At 36.2% G+C, this 24047-nt stretch overlaps 1 protein-coding gene across 2 annotated transcripts in view; it reads left to right on the top strand.

Moving 5' to 3' along the window:
- LOC141907455 (cyclic nucleotide-binding domain-containing protein 2-like) overlaps positions 1–24047 on the top strand; it is a 36079-nt gene that overhangs the window by 1498 nt on the left and 10534 nt on the right. The window contains exons 1-6 of one of the 2 annotated variants that reach the window (XM_074797104.1): positions 2506–2830; positions 6740–6766; positions 17947–18135; positions 18350–18513; positions 20766–20922; positions 21558–21709. In XM_074797104.1, coding sequence (XP_074653205.1) covers positions 2585–2830; positions 6740–6766; positions 17947–18135; positions 18350–18513; positions 20766–20922; positions 21558–21709 — 935 coding nt within the window. In that variant the 5' untranslated portion in view covers positions 2506–2584. Of the gene's footprint in view, positions 1–2505; positions 2831–6739; positions 6767–17946; positions 18136–18349; positions 18514–20765; positions 20923–21557; positions 21710–24047 lie in introns of those variants that run through there. The other variant, XM_074797103.1, reaches the window with a different exon arrangement.

Genomic DNA, 24047 nt, shown 5'->3' with positions numbered 1-24047 from the left:
AAATTGTTATACCAAGGGTATGGTTGAAATTATTTCTTTCGACAATCTGACAATCAGAAGCATTTTCGACTGAAATTGCCTAACATGAAGTGACTGGGATCGAGGCGCTGGTCGCTTGCGTGGATTACCCTTATATCTTTTTAACAAGAAAATTTGCCATAGGCCTAATATACATTTAGTCCATCCCACTTACAAAATCAACTTGCAAACCGCATTCGAATGCATTATGTGAATGTGTTGGCGAAAATTAACTAAAAATTTACCTATGTAAATAGGTCTATATGCCATATGGCGAACAAAAATGCTAAAGTAAGAAAAAAAGGAGAAATAGGTAGGCTTCCTGCTAAAAAAAAGCTCTAGATGTTAGTATGATTAACAGTGACAAATTTTGCTACGATGATGGTTAGTTCGCTATCTCCATGCAGTTAAATCAAAATAGAGGTTGGGGCTTTCATGTAGGCCTATAGTGAGAACTAAAAAGCGGGGAAAATACCTATTTTATCGAGTTGTTGGTGAAACTCATAGATCTTGAGTCGGTGGGGATCATATGCACCTTATAATCCTTATAGGCCTATTAATTGGCTGGGGATGTGTGTTTGCGTAGACAACCACTATAAAAAGTTGCTGGGATCGAAGGACTGTATCGGTATGTTGGATACCGGGCGAGCGGGCTTTAATTTCTATAAAAAAAACAGACGATTGATGCTTTGTCAATGCGGGCGAACGCATTTGACTTTTCAATTTCTATTAGGGACATTTCGCGGTTGGAATTTGACCTTTTTTGAGAAACTAGGGAATTGATTTGTGTGGCCTAGGTTCCGGTAATTGCAGATTCTCCATCATTTTAACGGTTATCACCAAATAAAACTCAAATATAGCTATATTACGAAATTGATATCTATTATTAGGTGATCGTAAAATTGTCGAAGGAAATTTCCTCGACATTGGTTGGTTTCTGATTGTCGGATATTGCTATCAAATCCAAAATTTACGTCAAAAACAATGAACGTAAACGGGTACTTGGCCTAGTAAATCGGGCCGTTTGTCGTCAATCGTGTATCAGTCAGTCCCATTAGGCCTACCTTCACTCAATAGCCACAACAATGATTGCGTGGAGTTTTATTTCGTCAGACTTTGAATCCACCAATGCAGTTTGATGCAGATTGACGAATCGACGAGTTTCTTTTTACACCAAAATTTTTACAATAATGTTAGGCTATAGGGCCTGTACATTGATACCATGATGTGCACTAGGCCTAGGTCGTCGATGTGCACTAGGCCTAGGGCGTCTCAAAATAAGAAATACAGTTGTGAATTATAGGTCCTTATAGACGAGTTTTCTTTGACGCCGTAAAAACCGCTACAATAATGTTAATGCATGTGTATATTGAATACGCATTATAGGGGTTCTGTGTGAGTCGATGCGCACTGGACCTCTAATTTAGGCCACATCAAGAGGTCAAGAGGTAGCATATCGACGACCTCGGAATTTGAATGATTTGCTGGTTCATTCCAATATAACTACAACCATCAAAAACCGCAGTCATTGCTAGGCCTATGAATAAATGTAACAGTGTACGTTTTCAAATTTGTCCCGTTGTTATAACCCGTTGCCCTAAACCATTTATTTACCTGCAATACAACAAAATGCAATATATTTACGTATTTTCATGTGCTGTTCATCTATTGAAATATGTACGTAGGTTCCACAAACACTTTTCGATTGAGGACAAATAGGCCTAACCATAAATGTCGACATCGTAATCCACGTAAAATGATGACCCAAAGCACTTTAGAACCCCAGGTGATAAGCCCCCTTCATTCAAAATTATTAACATTTCCCTTAGATGTTTAAGTAATGAAGGTATTGATTATTAGTAATCTTAATTGGTCTAAGTGTACGTAAATCATTTAGGCCTATTGTATTGTAACAAAAGATCTATTTAGACAAAAATCACCCAAAAATTAAAGGGTGCTTGGTCGAAATGGGGATAATTCCACCTAAAATCGCCCTGCTCGTTAAGTCAAACCTTCATTTAGGGCGAGCTGTGTTACCGAAATAAGTCGGTAGCCTACAAGCTAAATTATAGCTTTACACACGATTTTTACAAAATGTATAGAAATTCTCAAATTATTTTCTTAGGGCCTTTGAATAAAGGCCTTTGTACAGCCTGGGAATATCTGCCATGGCTACGACCTGCGCGTGTATATAAATCCCTAATCTAGACTTAAGCTAGATATGAGACGACATACGTAATTCATTCCCGTTCAGACTAAACGATGTCAAAATGGCCACTAATCATTATATTTTTAGAAATGTATATACACCACAGAGTGGGTAGACCTATGAAATAAAGAGTGTTTCTCGTAACGACTTGTTTTTCAGACAATGCCGTGAGAATGTCGTTCAGACAATGTCGTTTCAAGTTAATAAATGATGGCATTTTTTTACCAGCATACATCAGATTTAGACATAAGAATGCCATTAGATCAGACACACTTGAATATCAAACTAATCCAATTACACTGGAACTAGCGTCAAACGGAATCTGTTATTACTGGAAAAGGGCCTAAGATTAATCAAATGAATAAACGGATACATCAATCGAATTCAGGCTCGGGTACTGCTGGGAAAATTGTCCGGAGTCTAAGCTCGGCTTATCCTAGAATTTACTATCGTAGTCCGGTAATTGTAGAATCGCAGGGTCGGATTAGACGACGATTTTTGGTCAGTGAAAACGAGGCAACTGACGAAATGAAATATATACAGTCTGTAGAAACTTTAAATGAAGATCCAGAATTTGGTAAATCTGCATCAAACCAGAAAAAGGTATGTGATAATACTGATGACTATAAAATAATAATCTATACTGAAGAGGATACCACGGTACGGCTTAGTGACTGGGTTGACGATGTGTGTGTGTGTGTGCGTTCATAGTTTGAGGCGTACATTTTATAAGCGTATTAGCTCAATAGGCCTACCCATCCAGTAGACGACTCTTTCGTAGAGCGCACGGGTCTATGTTGGTCGTGAGCACAGCACCTCAGCGCATAATTCCCGAATCCTGAGGCTTATATATTTTTGTTTTGCTTACGAAATACATTCACTTCAATCGGCCAAGAAATTAATGTAAATCCTGCAAATGTTCAGTGACCGGTTTAATAGACCGGTATTACCGTTAACCCAGGGGCTAACTCAATTAAAAAATGAATTGATTTAGCCCTCGGGTTAAAGGTAATATCAGTCTATAAAACCGGGCCCAGGGTTCTTGGAACTGACCCCACACCTCCCCACCCTCGTCTGACACCTCCCATACGTTCATTTTGAAATCCCCCTCATCCCCATCAACCATTGAATTGCATGATATTACGTTTACAATGTTGACCTACCATGAAGCCTAATTGAAGAAAACGCCGAGAAAGTCGCTAATTCAAAAGCGACGATGATATTAGGATTCTGTATTTTGTATCACTGTTTGACAAAATTTTTGATATCTCTCGTCTGATTAATACGTATATTTACTTAAGAGAGCCCTCTCAGTAAAGTACGTATATTTATTTTTGACCCCTCTCCCCCTGTACAAAGTTACTACATTATTTGAACGCACCCATACAAAATTTACCACCAACGCACGCATCCGCAGCACCCCAGAGCCATTCCCGACAGACTGCGTATAGGCCTGCTGCCAGTAACCTGTCTGTGATTTGGAACCATTCTGAAAAACAGCCCAAGAACCGTTCTGAGAGGCTGGGTAGGCCTATGGGCCGGCAACACGGTCAGAACATATACATGTATTTTTTATTAGGCCTACTTGCATTCGAGAATTCCCGGTTTTCTTGAGTAAAAAGATTTTTATTTTTGGATTCTTTTTGTCCGCTACCTGCCCTAACAAAAAACGGATATAAGAAAAATAAAATAAGAAAATCTTTTATTTTCATATGCTTAAAATACAAGTAAAGCTAGATATCTCATCAGTGTGTCAGTTTAATTATATTCCTTTGTGGATTCATAAACTGGTTAGTGAAATGGCATAAGTTCCAGTCCGTAATAGTCTGACACAGAGCAGTTGCGATACATCTCCATTTAATTACAGGGTTAATTGACTCTGTAGATTAATGGAGAGCTGTTATCTATCCCATATAGGCCTACTTGAGAGAAAACTGGAATTCTTAAATGACTAGATTCTCGGAGATCGATCTGAAATCCAGGCGATTCATGAAACAGCTCAATTACTCTGGGAGCTTAGATTCTTAAGTGAAAAATGTCATTTCTTAATTTTTTTATGAATTCTTTTGAATTCTGCCTTAAGAAATAGGTAAAAAAAGAAACGTTTTTTTCTTTTTTTCCCTTCCACCTACGTAAAAGTGTACACCACCTCTGAATAAAGAATTTTAAAATTCTTTCACTTTTCCCCACCAAAGATTTCCTCCCAAAATCCAAGTAATTAAAAAAGCGCCTAAACTGGTCCTATCATATTAATTTTGATTCCAAGATAACGTGAATGAATGTCTGAACCAAAACACCTGCAATTCACGACTGAAGCACAAATCAGTGTGAGAGAACTGTGTCATGTATTGTTATGATGCTGCTTTGTGTATCCTAAGTTGGTCAGTAAATTACTAGGCCCTATAGTATTACTTCATCAGTATAGTACGGTACTTAACTGTTGGATGGCGAACACATCTTAATTAACCGAATTTCAGCCCGGGCTTGAAATATTGTTACTCCCTCGGTCCACCAATGCGTTTATAACATGTTCGTTTTTGCTACCGCGCATTTACGAGCATCCGATTTTTGCGATCGATTTCGTGAACGATTTACTCCGATCGTGCGATCGAATCGAACGTTCGTAAAAATGACGATGCATTTGGCTAATCACATGACATAAATATGGCGACGTTGAGAAAAAGTTGTATCGTTATGAACTACCCGGTAACGCCATCTTGGAAATCAAATCGCTCGCCGAGCGAGTTGGTCGATTTCAAAAATCGATCGGAAAATCGTATTCGTTAAAACGCCGATCGTGAAATCGATCGCAAAAATCGGTGCTCGTAAATGCGTTCCAACGATCGATCGCAAAAATCGGATGCTCGTAAAAACGCCTTATTTAAAAAGTGTCACGTTGTGTTGGCGTTCTACATCGTGTTAAACACAGGTTGTCTTCTAATTCTTTACGTACCTTGTATTTATCTTCAATAGAGCTATATCTTCAATATTGTAACATTGTTTGGAGAAGAACTTCTGATTATAAACTGCATCCATTAACAATCCTACAAAAACGTGCTATCCGTTTCTAGTCAGCAAATCCCATTATTCAGAACACATTGATCCTATTTTTGCTCGGTTAAATATACTAGAAATTAAGAATATTTACAAACACCCACTAGCTATTTTTGTAAATTTTTATAAATTCGTCAATTCAAAATTACCTAGGACCTTTAACAACTATTGGAACTTCAATTATCAAATTCATAATAAACCTACGCGTAATAAATTTAGATTAAGATTGCCTTATTTTAGAACTGTAACTAGAAAACCTTCGACTGTCAAAATATCCGGTCCCCTATTATGGAATACTCTATCAATTCGAACAAGACAAAGCGAACCTGGCTATAAGCGTACCTACATTAAAACACTATTCAACACTTTGTAAATTTTCATTCTATACAAACCTATGTTTATGTGTAAAATGTGAAACATGTTTTTGTTTCTATTCGCATGTTTATTACTTGTGTGCATGATGTGTGAGCGTGATGAATGTGGTGTGGGGTGTGGATGCTTCTGGGTGATACGGCTTAGATAGACTGTTTCAGTCTCATTGTACAGCCCAATTATCCTGTAACATTTTTCTCCGTTTTATCATACCTATTATATCTTCAATAATGTAATATCTTAATGAAAATAAATTTCAAAGACTAGTATAGTAATGCATTCGTCGAGGGTATCGATGAAATTCTTTTCGCTTATTCTACCACTTTTTGTATGCACACGACACGACATTCTCCAACGCAGCTTATTCATCCTGCAAAAATAAAGTGCATACAATATTAAAAGTAAAATCAATTTCAAGGGGGGGGGATGTATTTTTCCACCTTAAAATGAGGCGGAAGAAACTGTTTTGTTCATCATCAAATTTACATCATGAACAGTTGAATAAAAATGTACATGTTTTAAAATTAGCTCTATACTGCGGCATCCTGACGACAATTGTATTTATCTTTTTTGTAGCTCCCAAAAAAAAATAATTATTTTAGGCCTATATGAAATTAATTTTCTGTGTGAAAAAAACACAGAAAAATAATTCATATTCATATCTATAATTTCTTTTTTGATGTCGGCCATTTTTCTGTGTGCAAAAAATCACACAGATAATCAATACTTATATTTATAATTCTTTTCGACAGCGGCCATTTTTCTGTGTGAAAAAAACACACAGAAAAATAATTTATATTTAAATTTACCATTTTTCTCCATGGCGGCCATTTTTCTATGTGAAGAAAATCACACAGAAAAATAATTTATATTTATTGTGTCTTCGTTGAGAGCAATAGCCTAAATTGTATTCTGTAAAATCTAAACAGTGTTTTGTAGCAACCTCAAATCAAGTCATGTTAGTCTTATCACGGTTAGACCAGCGCCTTCGTGCGTCCTGGAATACATAGACTCTTTTTAAGCTACTGCATTATCGACTACCGTTTGCCGAGGCCTACGTTCTAATTGCTTTCTTCACTTTTTCAGAGAGTAGACATCGAAAAGGATTTACAGGTAAGTTTAACCCCCTCCTCTTTGGTGAAAGTATCATTTTAGCCCACTTCGGACTTAAGTCCCAGTGGGCTATTGCGTTCACTTTTCGTCCGTCGTCCGTCCGTCCGTTCGTCCGTCCGTAGACGGAATCCAGTTATTTTGGGAAGTTTTGAAGACACTGCAAGGTAATATCTAGATATTTGGTTTATACATGTATCTACCCTAGACACATCGTCAGCCCAAAAATTGGCCCGGTCAGATTCAAGATGGCCGACTGGCAGCCATTTTTGTTCGCCAAAATCAGGACTTTCACACATTCTCGAAGTTTCCAAGGGAAATTTTAAGACGCTTTAATCAATTACCTTGATCGTTCACATATGTTTGTATCCCTCAACGGCCCATCAGCATGAGAAAATTGGGGCGATCGTACTCAAGATGGCCGTCCTGTGACATTTTTTGTGCCCAAAAATGTCGATTTTGGCCTAACCTCTTGAATCCCTGTAGCTTCCTGCTGGTTTGGCATTTTTCATCGCAATTTGTGGTAGGTCTATGAAAAGGGATCTTTAATGCATGTGACAGGTATTTTACAATAAAATAAATTAGTTTTTGACACCTTATAAAACGTTACCATTATGAAACCTAAACAATGTTAACCATTTAGCGTCATTTTACAAACGACAACCGTACATCGATGTGCAAAACGTCACAGGTCCATGTGTACACATACAAGCTATTTGGCAAAATATTATTGACAAAGATGTAGAATGGCTTCCTGTGATTATGTAATGAGCTCTATTTGACCGTCGAAATCTTACATTGCATTGGATATCATTAGAAGACGTATTGTAATAGTAAAGGATGTAGGATTATATTAGAAGCGGCAGGCATGAATAGAAATGATAAGTAAATCGGATTATTCGGTCAAAATGGCGGATGTATACACGATTTGGAAGTCTGATATCTATCCCCTCTAATAGAGTCCCCTCTTCTATCCCCACTAATAGAAGTTAAGAAGAAAGTTCATATTTATGAACCATGGATGTCTAAATCAATTTTAAAATGCTCTAAGAAATGCGATCAACTTTATAAAAAAGTATTGAATCTGGACAAATCTGACCAACGTTATAAAAACTATATTCTTTGCAGAATTAATTTAAATTACATTAAAAGGCGTCAAAAGAAATCGTACTATGCAAACAAAATTGTATTATTTTCCAATAATAGTCGCAAATTATGGCAATTTTTGAAGCAATCCACAGGTAAATTAAATGACAAATCGGGGATCCCTAATAAATTCAACATCGATAATAAACTTGTTGAGGAACCTAAATCAATAAGCCAACAATTTTGTAACTTCTTTTCTTCGATTGGTAGCTCTTATGCAAACAAATGTCCAAGTTCTAAAAACAATTTTACAACTTACATGGGGGCAAGGAATGCCCACTCAATCTTTTTAAATCCAACCAACAAGAAGGAAATCTTGTGGATTATCAACAACCTAGCCCCAAAAAGACCACTGGTGGCAATGACTTACTGAATAATAGAATGCTTAAACTGATTATATCCAATATTATCGATCCTCTGACAATTCTCTGCAATAAATCCCTTCAGGATGGTATATTTCCAGATATAATGAAAATTTCTCAGGTAATTCCTCTATATAAAAATGGAAACAAACATTCCTTAATAACTACCGACCAATATCTCTACTTCCGGTCATGGCGAAAATACTAGAAAAATTAGTTCACAATAGTCTTTATAAATTTTTATGCGAACATAACATACTGAATAACAGCCAATATGGATTTAGACCAAAACACTCTACTACTCAAGCAATCACAGAATTTACAGGCTCTATACTACAAAATCTTGAAAAGGGGGATCACTCCCTTGGCTTCTTTCTGGACTTATCTAAGGCTTTTGACTCCCTCGATATCAACAAATTATTATCTAAATTATCCCACTATGGTATTCGAGGTCATAACTATAATTGGTTCAAATCATATTTATGCAATCGTAAAATATTTGTTAAATTTAATAATGCCTACTCTTCCTATAATACCGTTTCATTTGTTGTCCCACAGGGATCGGTCCTTGGGCCCTTACTTTTTCTTATTTATATCAATGATCTTAATCGCAACCTCTGCTACACTAAAGCTGTTTCCTTTGCAGATGATACTAACTTACTTATTTCCAACAAACATATGAATTCACTATTGCATAATGCTAAAGTTGATCTACATATTATCATTGATTGGTTTAACTCAAATAAACTCACTCTTAACATAGATAAGACAAAGTGCTTACTTTTTTCAAAAGATAAAACCATTGACAAATCATTATACAAAATAGTATTTGGAAAACACTCTCTTGAAATAGTAAACTCTACTAAATTTCTTGGTTTACTAATTGATGATCGTCTAAATTGGGAACCTCATGTAAATCAATTAATTAACAAATTAAACAAAAATTTATATCTTTTAAGAAGCTTAAAAAATCTCATTCCCAGCTGGACTAAAAAACTGTTATATATAAGCTATATCCAAAGTCACCTAACGTATGCACTTATTGCGTGGGGGCCATTGTTATCATCTAGTCAATCCAAAAGTCTCTTTACTATTCAGAAAAAAGCACTAAGACTCATCGAAAACTCAGCTTATAACGCCCCAACAGGTCCTATTTTCAAAAAAATATAAAATACTTAAATTCCATGATCTGATTCAACTGGAAATTATCAAATTAGGATTTCAATACACTAATAACTCTCTCCCATCTCCACTGCTAAATTTATTTCATCATAATTTTAACTTCCACTCGCACACTACCAGACAGTTTAACTATGCGAGAGCTGCTTTCCATAAATCCAAATTATACAGTAAATCTTTCTTAGCTCAGATGCCTAGTATTTGGCGAAATACTCCGAATGTTATCCGTTCATCCACCAGCATAAATTCACTATCATTCCAATTTAAAAAACAAATATTACTGAAATACGTCTAATTATCCATCTCCCGTTGAGGAAAAACTTGGTATGTGTTTAGTCTTAACTAAACTTGTCTAGACTGCTACACTAGACTATCTATCTTTGTAATCATTATTATCTGTGGCATTTGCTTTCTCCATATTTGTAATCAATTATAATTAGCATTATTATTATTATTATTATTATTATTATTATTATTATTATTATCATTATTATTATTATTACTATTATTATTATCATTATGAGTATCTTTACCTAAATTACTGAAATAGTAATGGTTATAGTTTATTGTCGTAATTATGATTATCATTGTATTTGTATTTGTTTAAGTTATTGTTGTCATCATTATTAGAATTTTCATTATTATTATTATTATTATTATTATTATTATTATTATTATTATTATTATTATTATTATTATTATTATTATCATTATTATTGATTAGCATTATTATTATTGTTAGCATTATCATTATTATTATTATTATCATTATTGATTAGCATAATTATTATTGTTAGCATTAAGATTATTAATAGCATTATTTATATAAGTATCACTGTATCACTGCACATTCCCCTGCACTCTGCACAAGGTTCCAGCGCCTTAATTTTATGTACAGCCTGTTGGCTTGCACTGGTTACCTCGTAACCGGTTTACGAAAATAAATTATTATTATTATATAAAAGTAGGACCCTGACATGGGGATGCTGGTGGAATGACGAAGCTATCTACGATCTGTGTAGGTCCGGCGTGAATTTCATCGGCGGCTACAAGCGGTCAATATAGAAATGTGTAAACATATAATTTCAATATTCAAATGTTTTAGAAAATATGTTCGATATTAGGGGTACGCAGGTTTCATGAGATTAGCAATTTATAATAGCATAGCTGTCATATACGGCTCCGTGTCCTCTAATGGCATGTGTATTAGGTAACAATTCAATTTTTTATTGATCCTTATTACATATATAATTCCCAAATTCAATAAAGTGACAAATTTTAGAATAAGAAAATACAACATACAAGATACATGCGTAATTCATACAGAATAATATAAACAAGTTATTTTAAATGACAATATCTACTTCAACCCAGACTCAAAAGGATATCGAGTGCCCTGGTAGCTGACAGCCAAACCGGCCAACCGGGCTGGCTGGCTAAGGCCACACCATGCTCCAAAGTCATGATGCGAAGCAGACACCAGACGAGCTCTTTCCTCAACCATGGAGGCAATGAAGTTGCAGACCAGCTTAGAGGCACAAGGGAATGAAGTCGGTCGCAAAGATATCATTATAGACAATTTTCACTATAAAAAAACCACTACTACAGTCGACGACCTGTATCATCTATCCAATCGCCAAATTTCATAATTCCCCAAATTTACAACTTCGATTTCAAATTTGCAATCCCACATTAGCTTATCCCAAAAATTCTACATTTTTTTCGCAGGCGTCGAATAATTTACTAGAATTAATTTTCTTGTTCCATATTGTATTGGTACCTATGCCCATTTTGTAACCACGATCAATCGCAAACTTGTAGCTCATGGCATATTGTATGATTATGGTCAGTTTCAAGGTCATTGGTTTCAGTATATGGTCACCAGGGGGCGTTGAATAGTAGGATTACTAAGTATATCCATATAATAGTGGTACCTATGCATATTTTGTAACCACAATCAATAGCAAAGTTGTAGTTCATAACATGTTCTATGATTGTAGTAAGTTTCAAGGTATTTATGGTCACCACGGGGCGTTGAATAGTAGAATAACTTAGTATTTCCATATAATATTGGTACCTATGCATATTTTGTAACCACAATCATTAGCAAAGTTGTAGCTCTGGACATATCCTGCCATTGCGGTAAGTTTTCACTCGAGCGGTTTCCAGCTAGCTTTTTCCAGCCTTAACAATCACAAAAGTAGAAGAGGCACATTTTTACAAGCCGAGGCAGACAATTTCAAACAAAAGGGCACATTCGGCTGTCAATCAATTTCGAAACAGACACAGGAAAAGGGAACTTTTAGTCGTCTCTACCAATTCCAAACGTTGAAAAGGGAACATTTTTACAAGACAAGGCAGGATACTTTTCACCAAAAAGGCACACTATATCATCCTTATTGTCTGGAAACCACTTTTTCATGCAGTAAATTTCATAGAAAACAATTTGCATCAGGACTTCACTTATTGCTTGGATATTGCACCAAAATGCAGTAAATTCTCATAAACTCAGACCCCCTCGTTTTTCGTGGATAATGCACTTTTTATATATTGTGCTACAGTAGTCCCTGGATCCGCCCCTGTTTATAGTCCAGGAAATTGATCGAAAAACAAGTAAAATAGGCCTGTTGTGAATGAATCCGACTCGAATACGATAAAAGACAAGAGACAGACGACGACGACTCTTATCATGTGTTATATGAAGAATTCTGATTTTATTTCACATAGTTTGACATTATATAGGCGTCCCAGCTATGTTACGCTAGATGAACATGTGTGAAGTGTGAAAAGGTAATCCTTACACAATACAACATTATAATATTATTACAGTTAGTTTAATTGTAATTCCCAACATACTCCCGGCGAGCCAAAAGTTGAAGCCGGGATTAAGCTTTAAGAGCTGCTGCTCGTTTAGGACGAACAGCCACTGGAATTTCTATAACAGGTTTCTCAGAATTAAAGTAATCAGCACAATTGAATTCAAGTTGGTACAGCTTATTCACAGGACGGTTTGTTTTACTGGAAGTAGTTCTCAACTCGGCACTACGCACTCGACCGCTAATCAACTTGCTCACTAACATCCAACCGAGTCCAGGTCCCTCCGCGTGAATCTGCACTACATCTCCGACCCTTACACAGTCAATATCACTCCCGATTTTAGACGCAATATGACGTTCTCGTAGCGATGTTTAGTATTCGTTTCTCCATCGGTCCCAGAATTGCTGCATAAGTAACGCTCGACGAACTTGCCTCTTACGTAATTCCGTGTAGCCCCATCATCAGGATCGCTGATGACGTTTTCATCTACAGCACGATGCGGAAGCTTCGTCATACGCCGTCCATGCAATAAATGTGACGGATTTAGAGGCTCAATGTCTGGAATAGAACTAGAACCGTACGTCAGAGGGCGGTAATTAATAACACTTTCGCATTCAATCAACAATGTATGCAACTCGTCTAAAGTTACTCTAGCATGACCAAGCACTTCCTTTAAACATGTTTTAACGACTCCGATTAGTTTCTCATAAAAACTCCGAACCAAGGTGCTCTTCGAGGAATAAATCGCCACTCTTTCGCTGCCACGAACGTTTAATCTGACTACTGTAGCCAATTTAACAATTTTGAAAGTTCTGCTACACAGATAAATGTTGCGGCATTATCTGAAATAGCTACCCTGGGTATCGATCTATAAGCGCAAAATCTCCGAAACGCTAGCAGAAATGAATCGACATCCATTCCCCTCACAAGCTCTAAATGTATCCCTCGGGTTATACCACAAGTAAAGAAATAAATATATACTTTCTGGTCCGATTTATCATTTTCAGATTTAGTATACAATGCTCCTGTAAAGTCAACACATACGACATGGATTAAAGGAGGCGCTTCTTTGACACGTATCGACTGTAACGGTGCGGAATTAGGAAGTCTGAAAGGACGTCCCGTAATTAATTTACACACAACATTAATTTACATTTTTGTGTAACAGACTGCACTCTTTGACGAATGCACGGAATCCAATAGGGCCTAATCCTGTCTGATATATGCTATTACTTCCGCTGAACCCTCGTGCATTATCTTGTTATAATGCACATACAATGTTGTGAAATGGTGATATTTCGACAAAAGAGCGGGAGATCGGGCTGTTTCTGATAACGCTGTGTTGTGTAGCTTCCAACCGCAGCGCAAGATGCCTTCTCCATCAACGAACAATCTAAACTGTTTCACCAAATTATTACGCTTTTTCGACCCGATTTTGATTAAACGTATAACATTAGCATAATCATGTTTTTGAAAACTACGAATCCATTGCTTCTCGGCTATTTCTAACTCTAATACACTAATTGTGTCGGCACTAACCATGCGTTTTCTACACTTATCGATAAACCTATTTAAAAGTACTGTGACACGTAACAGCCTAAGCAAAGAACTAAAGCGCCCTATTTCTATAATCTGTGTACACCAACGTCATTATTTGTCACTAAATTAGTATTACAAATATCAACAGAAACAATATCTCGTCTACTGCAGTACTATTTACAGAATTCAATTCAGGCCATCGGGAATCAGTCAACAAAGAAGGACCTTGCCACCATATATTTGCAGTTTGAAGCTGATTAGTAGAAACACCTCGAGTTAGTAAATCAGCTGGATTAGAACTCGTAGGACAATATCTCCAACTAGACATTTTCGACAATTTCTTTATTTCAGTTACACGGTTCGCAACAAAAACTGGGAGAATTATTTCAGTTTTCAACCAGCTAAGAGCAATAGTGCTATTGGACCACAAGCAAATTTCTCGATTCAAGCCCGAAAATGTTCTATTAATGAAAGCAGCCAAACGTGCTGCTAGCAACGCAGCAAGTAGCTCCATTTCCGGAATGGTACGCTTCTTGATCGGTGAGACCCGATTTTTGGCCATTACGAAAGAACAATTATTATCGCATCTCAGATAGGCGACAGTAATAGGGTATATGTCTTTTCATACCAGAGGTCGAGAGGTCGAGCTCATTTTCACTCACTCGCCCCTCTCAACCTCTGATATGAAAAGACATAGGCCTATACCCTATTACCTTAATAATATTCATATAAATGAACATTATATATATGAATATCATATATGTGAAAATCAATCATACATGTATATTAACTATAAAAGTGTGAGTAAAGTGTGAGAAATAATTCATATTTTAACATTGAATATTTATATTTGAATGAGTAAGATTTGTTTTAATAAAAGTTTTGTTATAAAAATGAAGAAAGAAGAAGAACCGAAATTCAAAATCGAAATCAAAGAAACTGATAACTTAATTTCATTATTTAAAACATTAAAAATTATATCTCAGCAACAAATTTTGTGTATGGAAGCCAATATAAAATCGATAATATTACTATGATTAATCAAATATTATCAAATGAAACATATTTAATCACTGAACTTATAGATACGTTAGATAATGGCGTCAAAAATCATAAAGTATTTAATACAGTTTTGAATTATAAAAGGTAATTTAGATGAAAACATTCTTAAAACTCATTTTAATGAATGAAATGATGATTTAATTCTTTCTAAAGATTACAACGATATATTAGACTTAAGAATTGAAAAACGACAATTATATTATTTTAATTTTGATAATAAACAAATTATCTATAATGAAAATTCATCAAATATTGGAATTCAATGTGATTTAGATAATGAATTTTAAAAGTTTAATCCTAATGCGAAAGTGTATTGTTATTGTGGCGGCAGATATTTGATTTCGATTTTGAATTGCGGTTCATCTTCTTTCTTCATTTTTATAACAAAACTTTTATTAAAATAAATCTAATTCATTCAAATATGAATATTCAATGTTAAAATATGAATTATTTCTCACACTTAACTCACACTGTTATAATTAATATATAATTGATTTTCTTACATGATACTCATATAAATAATGTTCATTTATATGAATATTATTAGAGTATTAGGGTAGCCTATATGTCTTATCATATCAGAGGTTGAGAGGGGCGAGTTAGTGAAAATTAGCTCGACCTCTCGACCTCTGGTATGAAAAGACATATACCCTATTACTGGCGATGGTGTCATAAGCCTTGTCACTTGAGTCAGCAAACACATGCAATTGATAGGTTTTCATATTGTTATGATTGAAATACTGCCTAGAAATTGATAGTTTCATTGCTCTTTCCAAATCAAGTACTATTGCTTGCCATTGTTCTCTGATTTCAGAAGGCAAAGGTTCGTCCCAATCAAATTTATGAGCCCAATTTTCTGAATCAACAATTTCGATCTAATCGTAACATGACTAATCAATACCAAAGGGTCGAAGATTTTGGGTGTATCCCTTATAATTTATCGTTTTTTTGTCAGACAACAATCAACATCTAATTCAGTGTGTGCTAACCGAAGCGTATCGTTTTCCGTATTCCATACGGAATTCTGATCACTATGTACATTTTCAGACTTTGCTACTGAATTCAGATCTTGACAATTAGATGTCCATTCTCTTAAGTTAAACCCTGCTCTTGATAACAATGACCGCGACGAATGATAATACTCTAGTAAATTAAGTACGTCATCACTCATCACATCCGGAAATAATATTATCCACGTACAAACTACGAGTCATGTCAACAGCTTTCATTACCGATATGTTCTAAGCAATATTTCAAAGTAGCATTCAATTTCAAAGTAGCATTCAATTGGGAGGGTTTCGCCCGGAATAAAACCACACGAAATCTGTACACATGAAAATCACTATTCTGATCTTGTGGGTTCGATAACCAAAAAAGATCTAACGAAATCTCGGTCTTCCGGAGACAGCAGTATCTGCAGAAATGCTTTTTCAAAATTAGCACAAAATCCGAATTTATAACTATCATAAATAATCATTCAGGCTGGGCTTACCACAAATACAAATCATAAACGACTCTTAGAGGCGTAGTTGCCGAATCACGGAAGACCGGATTATGCGGTATATAATGACAATGTTCAAAATTTTTCTCAACCCATTGCTTCGCGCCTCCATTGGTCGCAACAGCCCGGCCACCGCCACCACTTCGGTACCTTTTTGGTGACATTGCCCTTTTCCCAAGTAGAACCCCCCTATAAACATTCTGTGTACGGGCCTGGTGCCTGGTGAAATATTAAATTTGCTAAAAACCAACAATCTTTTGTGTTCAATATTTTCGATCAGTCATTTGAGTAAGTGTACAAAATACTCAATATGTACAGTGTAAGCGGATTCATATAAAAATCCTGAGAAAATTGATCTAACCGTGATGACACTTCACTACACTTCATACAGGTCTACACAGCTGTTAAAAGCTACCGCAAATCAAGAGCAATTTTCTGGAAATTTTCCAATTTCTTTTTGTAAGTCAGTATGAACATCGAGGTCTGCTCGAGTCTTGTCCACACGTATATTTAGGGCTTGATAGATCCCAAATCTATCTAGGAAACTCGGAATTTTGCAAGTGACGCGTTCACGCGATAACGCTCGCCATTTACCAGGAATGATCCCACCTAGGACGCAAAGGATGGTTAGGATTAGACCCCCACTAGCCATCAAAAGGTGGTTGTGAATGATCCGGTAGTCACACCCTTTTGAGAAGGTCGGTATTGAGAAATATAGCAAATTTGAATTTGTCTCGCACGCGCGTTTAACCTAATAAGAATGATATAAGAAGCTTCCTGCTCATGCCTGTGGGCGGCCATCCCCACCAAAGAGACGCTTAAGTCATCATGTGAAGGATCAACCTATAACGTGAATGTGGTAACGTGATGGATGAACACATAACGTGTAGGATAATGTCATGACGTGAAGGATCAACTCACGTTATCAAGGATAAACCTATTGTGTTACCAGATGGCGTGCCGATGATTTCGGTTGCGCGCAGACATCATGACATAAGAACTTTAATAAGTTTCTATTAGGTTCGAATCCCGAAAAAATATTTACCATAGGCTTGAAATGTCTCTGGTTTGATTTGTTTGCCGCGTAAATGTTTCTAATCTCAAATATGAAATGATTAACTTTGAAAGCCCCAGTATCTATTTGTATGTGCTATAAGGGTCGAATCCCGAAATTGAGGAATAAATAAAAATTTTTAGCTTACTACGGGATTGCATAACCTGTTATCCCCAATAATACAGAATAATTGACAAAAAACAAAGAATGCCTGATCAGGGCCCGCGGTTCTGAGCAAAAATGAGTCAAATCAAACTCACATCTCTATGAGTGAGTAACTTTGGGATTAGAACGTTCGGCGGGTCTAGACCCCCCCCCCCCCCCATGCGCGCCTTTGGCGCTCCTGTACGCTTATAATGGTTTGTGTTTAATCAATAGGCTACTTTACAAGCATGGAAGAAACCGACCAAGCTTGAAATGAGCACAGATGACAATCTTACTCTTTTCTTCTCAGTTGAATCGGATCGCTTTGCAGCCCGACATGCGCGAGCTAGCCTAAGGACACCATCATTTTTCTTTTTAGGCAATTGAAAAATGGAAGAAGTGGGTTCGAGTTGTGAAGTTGATGTGCACTGTGTGTACAGCTTTTCAGAGATATTCTGGTTCGGTAGTATTCGATGCTGGTCTTAAACGACCCTATTCATCAGTCGACGATAACAACGAAAACAATAAACTTTACTTCAATCCAAAAGACTTCAAGACGAAGTACGAGGTAAATTCTACCATAATAAGCCAGCACGGAGCTGCAAATTCTTTTGTAGATTATCAAAAATCGTTTATTCAATTGCGTACAATTGAATAGCAAAAGTAAGGAACAGATACAAATTTCAATTGGTGAGATGTTTGTTGTAGAACGTCTCCATTTAAATGTTTGCTACATTTTAAATGGAAAATAATCCTTCAAATGAAATTGTTATTTCTCTTAGTTTACATGGCCTGATAGGGATAAAGCATGCATAATGAAATTACCTAAAGATAGAACACAGGAAGATATAGCTACTATCAAACAGTTACTACGAGGTCTACATAGTTTCAGAAAATATACAGTTGAAATGCAGGATTTATTGTGTCGAGTTGTCAGATATTGTCAGTAAGTAGACCTCCGTTTCAGACAAGTATAGAACTGTTAGATAACGGTACTCGAAAAACGCCTAAAGAAAAACACCGAATCCGAAAAGGCATAACGCCTAATTCCTAGAAAATGACCTAATTTCGTTACTGTACTATCTACTGAGACTCAAAATCCAACTCAAATATAATCATCAACGGTTTAAACGAGACTCCTACTCATAAACTGCATTATAGGATGATGAAAGAATGTCCACCGTGCAAGCAATTAATTACATAATGCGAAAACAAAAGCCGCGCTAATAAAACGGCTTTCTTGAATTTTGAAACCGGAATGCATGAATATGGTACAACCTACGCTCCTAGGTACAACGCACACAAAGACTGATAAAATAGCCTCAAATTATCAAATTATCCCCCAAAACGGTACACAAACACGCTTATGTGAACCTTATAAAGATAATACCAAACCAATGAGAGACTAAATATTGTCCAGCCCCGGAACTTACTTGAGCAAAAAATGATAAACTATAGGTTCCATATGAAAAATTAATATCTTTTATTATCATAATTACTCCTTGTCTTAATATGAAATAGTAAACATAGATAAGCCTGTGTTTTGGTTGTGTAACCAAACGAGCGTCGAAACGACAGTAGAAACGAAAATGGAACAAGCGGGGCTCCACGCACTCCTATGTGAACTATGTAACGTTACGTACATAGTTCACGAAGGGATTTAGGTCAATTTCTTGGATGTTTCTATGAATCAGGTGTTATGAGTTTTCCGATTCGGTGTTTTTCATTAGGCGTTTTTCGAATACCGGTTAGATAAAGCCCGCCGCACACGGCACTGAAGAAACGTTGATTTGTGCATTTTGGGCAAAACACAAAACGCCGAATAGAAACGTACAGAAGCGTCCAGGAGACATAATTGATTTTTCAAAATAATTTTGCCGATTGAAAAATCATGAAATTAGATAAAAACTCGATTTTTATGAAATGTTATGATTTTAGCTCTTTTCGGCCGGTGGCGATTTAATTCCGATTTTTTATCACGGAATTGAATCATCTTTTATTTAATCTGATCTTTTTTTCGACCGGCGTCAATTTTAATTCCGACTTTTTTCACGGAATTTAATCATTTTTCTTTTACTTTTATCTTTTTTCGATCGGCGTTAATTTTATTCAGACTTTTTCATGGAATTAAATGATTTTTGATTTAGTTTTTTTCTTTTTTCGACCGGTGGTGATTTAATTCTGAATTTTTCCACGGAATTAAGTCATTTTTCTTAATCTTAGCTTTTATTTCAATAAAATCGCAGCGGTCGAAAAAACATAAGATTTAATAAAAATGATTTAAGTCCGCGAAAAAAGTCGGAATTAAATCAACGCCGGTCGAAAATATACGTAATTAAATAACGAATGATTTTATTCCGTGAAAAAAAAGTCGGAATTAAATCGCTGCCGGTCGAAAAAAAGATAAAATTAAATAAAAAATGATTTAATCCCGTGAAAAAAGTCACAATTAAATCAACGCCGGTCGAAAAAAAGATAAAATTAAATGAAAAATGATTTAATTCCGTGAAAAAGTCGGAATTAATTCGTCATCTGTCGAAAAGACATAACATTTAATAAAAATGATTTAATTCCGTGAAAATAGTCGGAATTTAAAAAATCACCGCCGGTCGAAAAACATAACATTTAATAAAACATGATTTTATTCCGTGATAAAGGTCGGAATTAAATCGACACCGGTCGAAAAAACATAACATTAAAAAAAATCAAATTCTTATTTAATTTTATGATTTTTCAATCACCAAAAAATAAAAGCATTAATTATGTCCCCAGGACGCTTCCGTAGAAACACGTTTTTCACGAAACAATGCAATACATGGCATTACAAAAATTTATGTGAATTACTGACTTTATTGTTGCCTCATGGATTCCATGGTGCAAGGAATATTTTCTGTATGCGTTCGTTGAGCCATGTGCGTTGAACGTGTTTTCAAAACTTTCTTCCAAAACGTTTTGTGAAATACGTGTTGTAAGTTTTTGTGAAACAAATGTTGTGGCATTTGTGGCGGGCTTTAAAACTACACACATTGAAATTTCACAATTAAGAGTTTCCATCTTCATTTGCAAAACTTCTCTGAATTTCATCGAGCACTACACTGCGTATTACAAAGAATGCGGTAAACCAGCCTCGATGATTCGGTGAATGTATAGCCTATGCAATTGTTGATTGATTGACATTAATTCAAATTCTTGTTTTAGCTATGGAAAGAATCGAGTTGTTGTAAGAAAAGGTCACGTGGGTCAGAGTTTCTATTTCATATTTTCTGGAGCAGTCTCAGTTGTGTTCGATAAAGACAGCGATAGTATATTTGTCAGACCGGAAGTATCTATACTACGTAAAGGAGAGGTTTTTGGGGTAAGAAGCTCTGATATCGAGTCTATGTCGAGAGAAATGTACCTTGCATCTTGAATCTAAGTTGAGATGTCTGTTCCTTCTATTGATTTTCTATTATGCAAAGACTACAACGATATACGTAGACCCCTTGTTTGGGGATTCGATTCCCACGAGTTACCCTACCGGATTTTAATTGTATATATTTTTAGTATGTCATTCCTTAATTCTATCGAATACATGTTAAAATAGTAGTTGCTAGTGGTGCCATCTGGAGGGGCCAGCACTCAGACCAGGTTACACAATCAGATACGATACTGACATTTTGTACAAAAAACATGAAATTTACATAAAGATGAAATCTATGCAAATTTTTTTCACCCACTGGGCAATATTTCATCCATAATGGATAGAGAATGTTGTGGACTCGAGAAACACGTCTATTCAGCATGGAATATATGCTAGGATTTGACGAGTTATAGCCATACAGACAGAAATCACACTACACTCTGGGGGTAGACAAGTGACAAAGAGTTTGGGTACCGATTGAGTGCGCGTTTGATAGGCCGCCTATCTAGTCATATAATCTAACGGTCTTCATGTGGTAAGGTTTGAAATATAAAGGACGTTATCAAAAATGTTGAATTTCTATTGAACAGGAAATAGCTCTGTTGAAAAACACGAGGAGAAATGCATCGATTGTATGTTTCGACGAAACGGAAATGCTGGCAGTAGATCGTGAAGATTTCTATGAGTACGGTTTGTTCGACATTATGCAGAAAGAATTACAATATCGTAAGGATTTTCTTGGGTGAGTTGAAATGAAGCTACCGGGTATGTCATTGAAGGCCTTCAGTGCGAAAAGACCGTCAACCCATGGTTGATTGATTTACCTGACTGTAGAGCAATGTCGTTGTTCAAAACGAAACGGTTGCCATCGTTAGAATATGTTGAAACCTATTAATTCTGCGCCTAGAGGTCAAATTCTCTTCGTTTGACCTTGGGAGAAATATTCCTCCCTAAGTATATTGTTTGAATATCGAACCCTTTGGTCAAGTTTCCATCGATTGACTTCGGGAGAATATTCGTCCCAAGGTCAATTTTCACAATGGCGCTCCTCTTAATATGTGATAATCAATGAACGCACGGTTCATATTTCAATTGTGTGCCTATCCAGGAAGAAAGCCACTAAATATTTGGATGGATATATGAAAGCTGTGGGTACTGGCGTGTGTAATGGGTAGTGTAGTGTGATCTGTGTGCATTTGTGGCCAGCACACAGATCCACATTGTTCGATCATTGGGGTTTAGTCCAGGACTCGCGAGATTTTCAACAACACGGAAGTAACGTGTAATAAATGATGACTTGAATTGCATGACTACCTACCACCCCTCATTATTGTTGGAAAAGTAAACGTTCCGCACTGACTAAAATTAGTAATAATAATTAATAACATTTTAGAAATGGCCAGAATTTTAACTTAGGTTCTATCTCATTTTTATTTTACAATTGCGATTGGTATAAATTTTTTTTAAACGGCCGTTAAGGCTTCATGTTTCGTCTGCAATTCACTGCAAATAGTTACGCAACTACGCACATTTCAGTGTTTTTGGCAGCTGTACACTCGATCGGCACCGTTCGTGACTAGCTTCACTGCGGAATTATCATTAATTAACATCGCCATATCACATCATCAACTTATATTGTGCCTTAAAACCCTAACAGCCGAAATAATTGAAATGCACACACGATTTCTATCATTGAAAATTGAGAGAGTGGCCATGTTTGTGTTTGCTGCTTCGCGTAAATCCCGCGCGGTGGCGCCACCGAGCGGAGTGCGGCCGATACGTCCAGTGTAACGCGCGACACGCTTACGTAATCTTATCTGTAAATGTGAAGACCTCGGGGGCATTATGTTCTCTAAAGCCCGACATTATCCCACATTCGGGACTGTTAATAGGTTGATTTTACGGCAGAATCGATATGTCTCAACAATTTTTAACCGTTCATTCATGAATATATGAGGATTTATGAACTATAAATTAGTTCAATTTTGATACATTTTGAGAAAGGCACAAAACATTTGAGACTGCGTTGTAGCTCACTCAATGTACAGGACGAAATACTGCTATTAAAACATTCGCCCTAATTTGCATTTTCTAGAGGATAGGCGTAAAGTAGCCGATCAGTACTCAAAGAGTGACCACCAAAAACGTTATATCCCGTTGACCTTCCCTTAAGCTCTACACGATGACGATAAATGAATGTTGATTGATTAGTTGTTCTCGTATTTCTGCTGATTATCATCATTTCTTTCCATCTATAACAAGAAAGCTTTCATAAAATGAATCTCCTATCAGATTCGACAGAACTTACATCATGTAAACGAAATGATAGATTCGAACAAATATAACAATCTAGAAAACGTATTTTGTTGATGCTATATATGTTAAAAGTGCAGTCCACGTGACTATGAATGATATACACCGTATAGCCTCATGCAACCGTGATACAGTTCCATGCTATATCTGTTCGGCGCTCGAACGAAGTGACCACCACGATAGCCTAGTGGTTACCGCGTTAGATGCGAAGCCTACTACAGATTGCTTAGTGGTCGAATTATTCTGTCTATTCGAAGTTTCTTTTTTCTATCGTGCAAACGCGCGTGTTGTGTGAAGTACGAGTCAATGAGAGAAAGTTGGATCTAAGAGAAAGTAATCTAAGCTGGAGGTAATAACAATGATGGATTTTATTCCAGAATAGATAGAATACTTACACCCTTAGCATTTGAGTCCTTAATTTGGGCGCTGAATCAGAATTAACTAACTGCCATGTGAATCTTTTCTTCACCTTTCTGGAGAATCCTGTAAATCTCTTGTCCCGTAGGCCCAAATTTCAATGTGTTTTTATTAGATTGATCAATTATAAAAGTTATTAAACGTCATTCGATATAATGATAATGGGTCAAATAACATCCAGTTACTGAAAATATATATCTTAGTGTAAGTTAGAGCCATGGTAAGCGCAGTTAATTACTGTATCTAATAACCGCGTTCTTTATCATTTTGTGTAATATAGTCGTAATTTCGTTCGCAAGTTTAAAAAATCGATAATCATTCGGTTTGATTCATCATGAAGAATATAGACT

This window comes from Tubulanus polymorphus, chromosome 6 (genome assembly GCF_964204645.1).
Source record: "Tubulanus polymorphus chromosome 6, tnTubPoly1.2, whole genome shotgun sequence".
Taxonomy (NCBI): Eukaryota; Metazoa; Nemertea; class Palaeonemertea; order Tubulaniformes; family Tubulanidae; genus Tubulanus; species Tubulanus polymorphus.
Note: the sequence above shows the minus strand (reverse complement) of the source record. Positions and strands in the feature narration are given on the sequence as shown.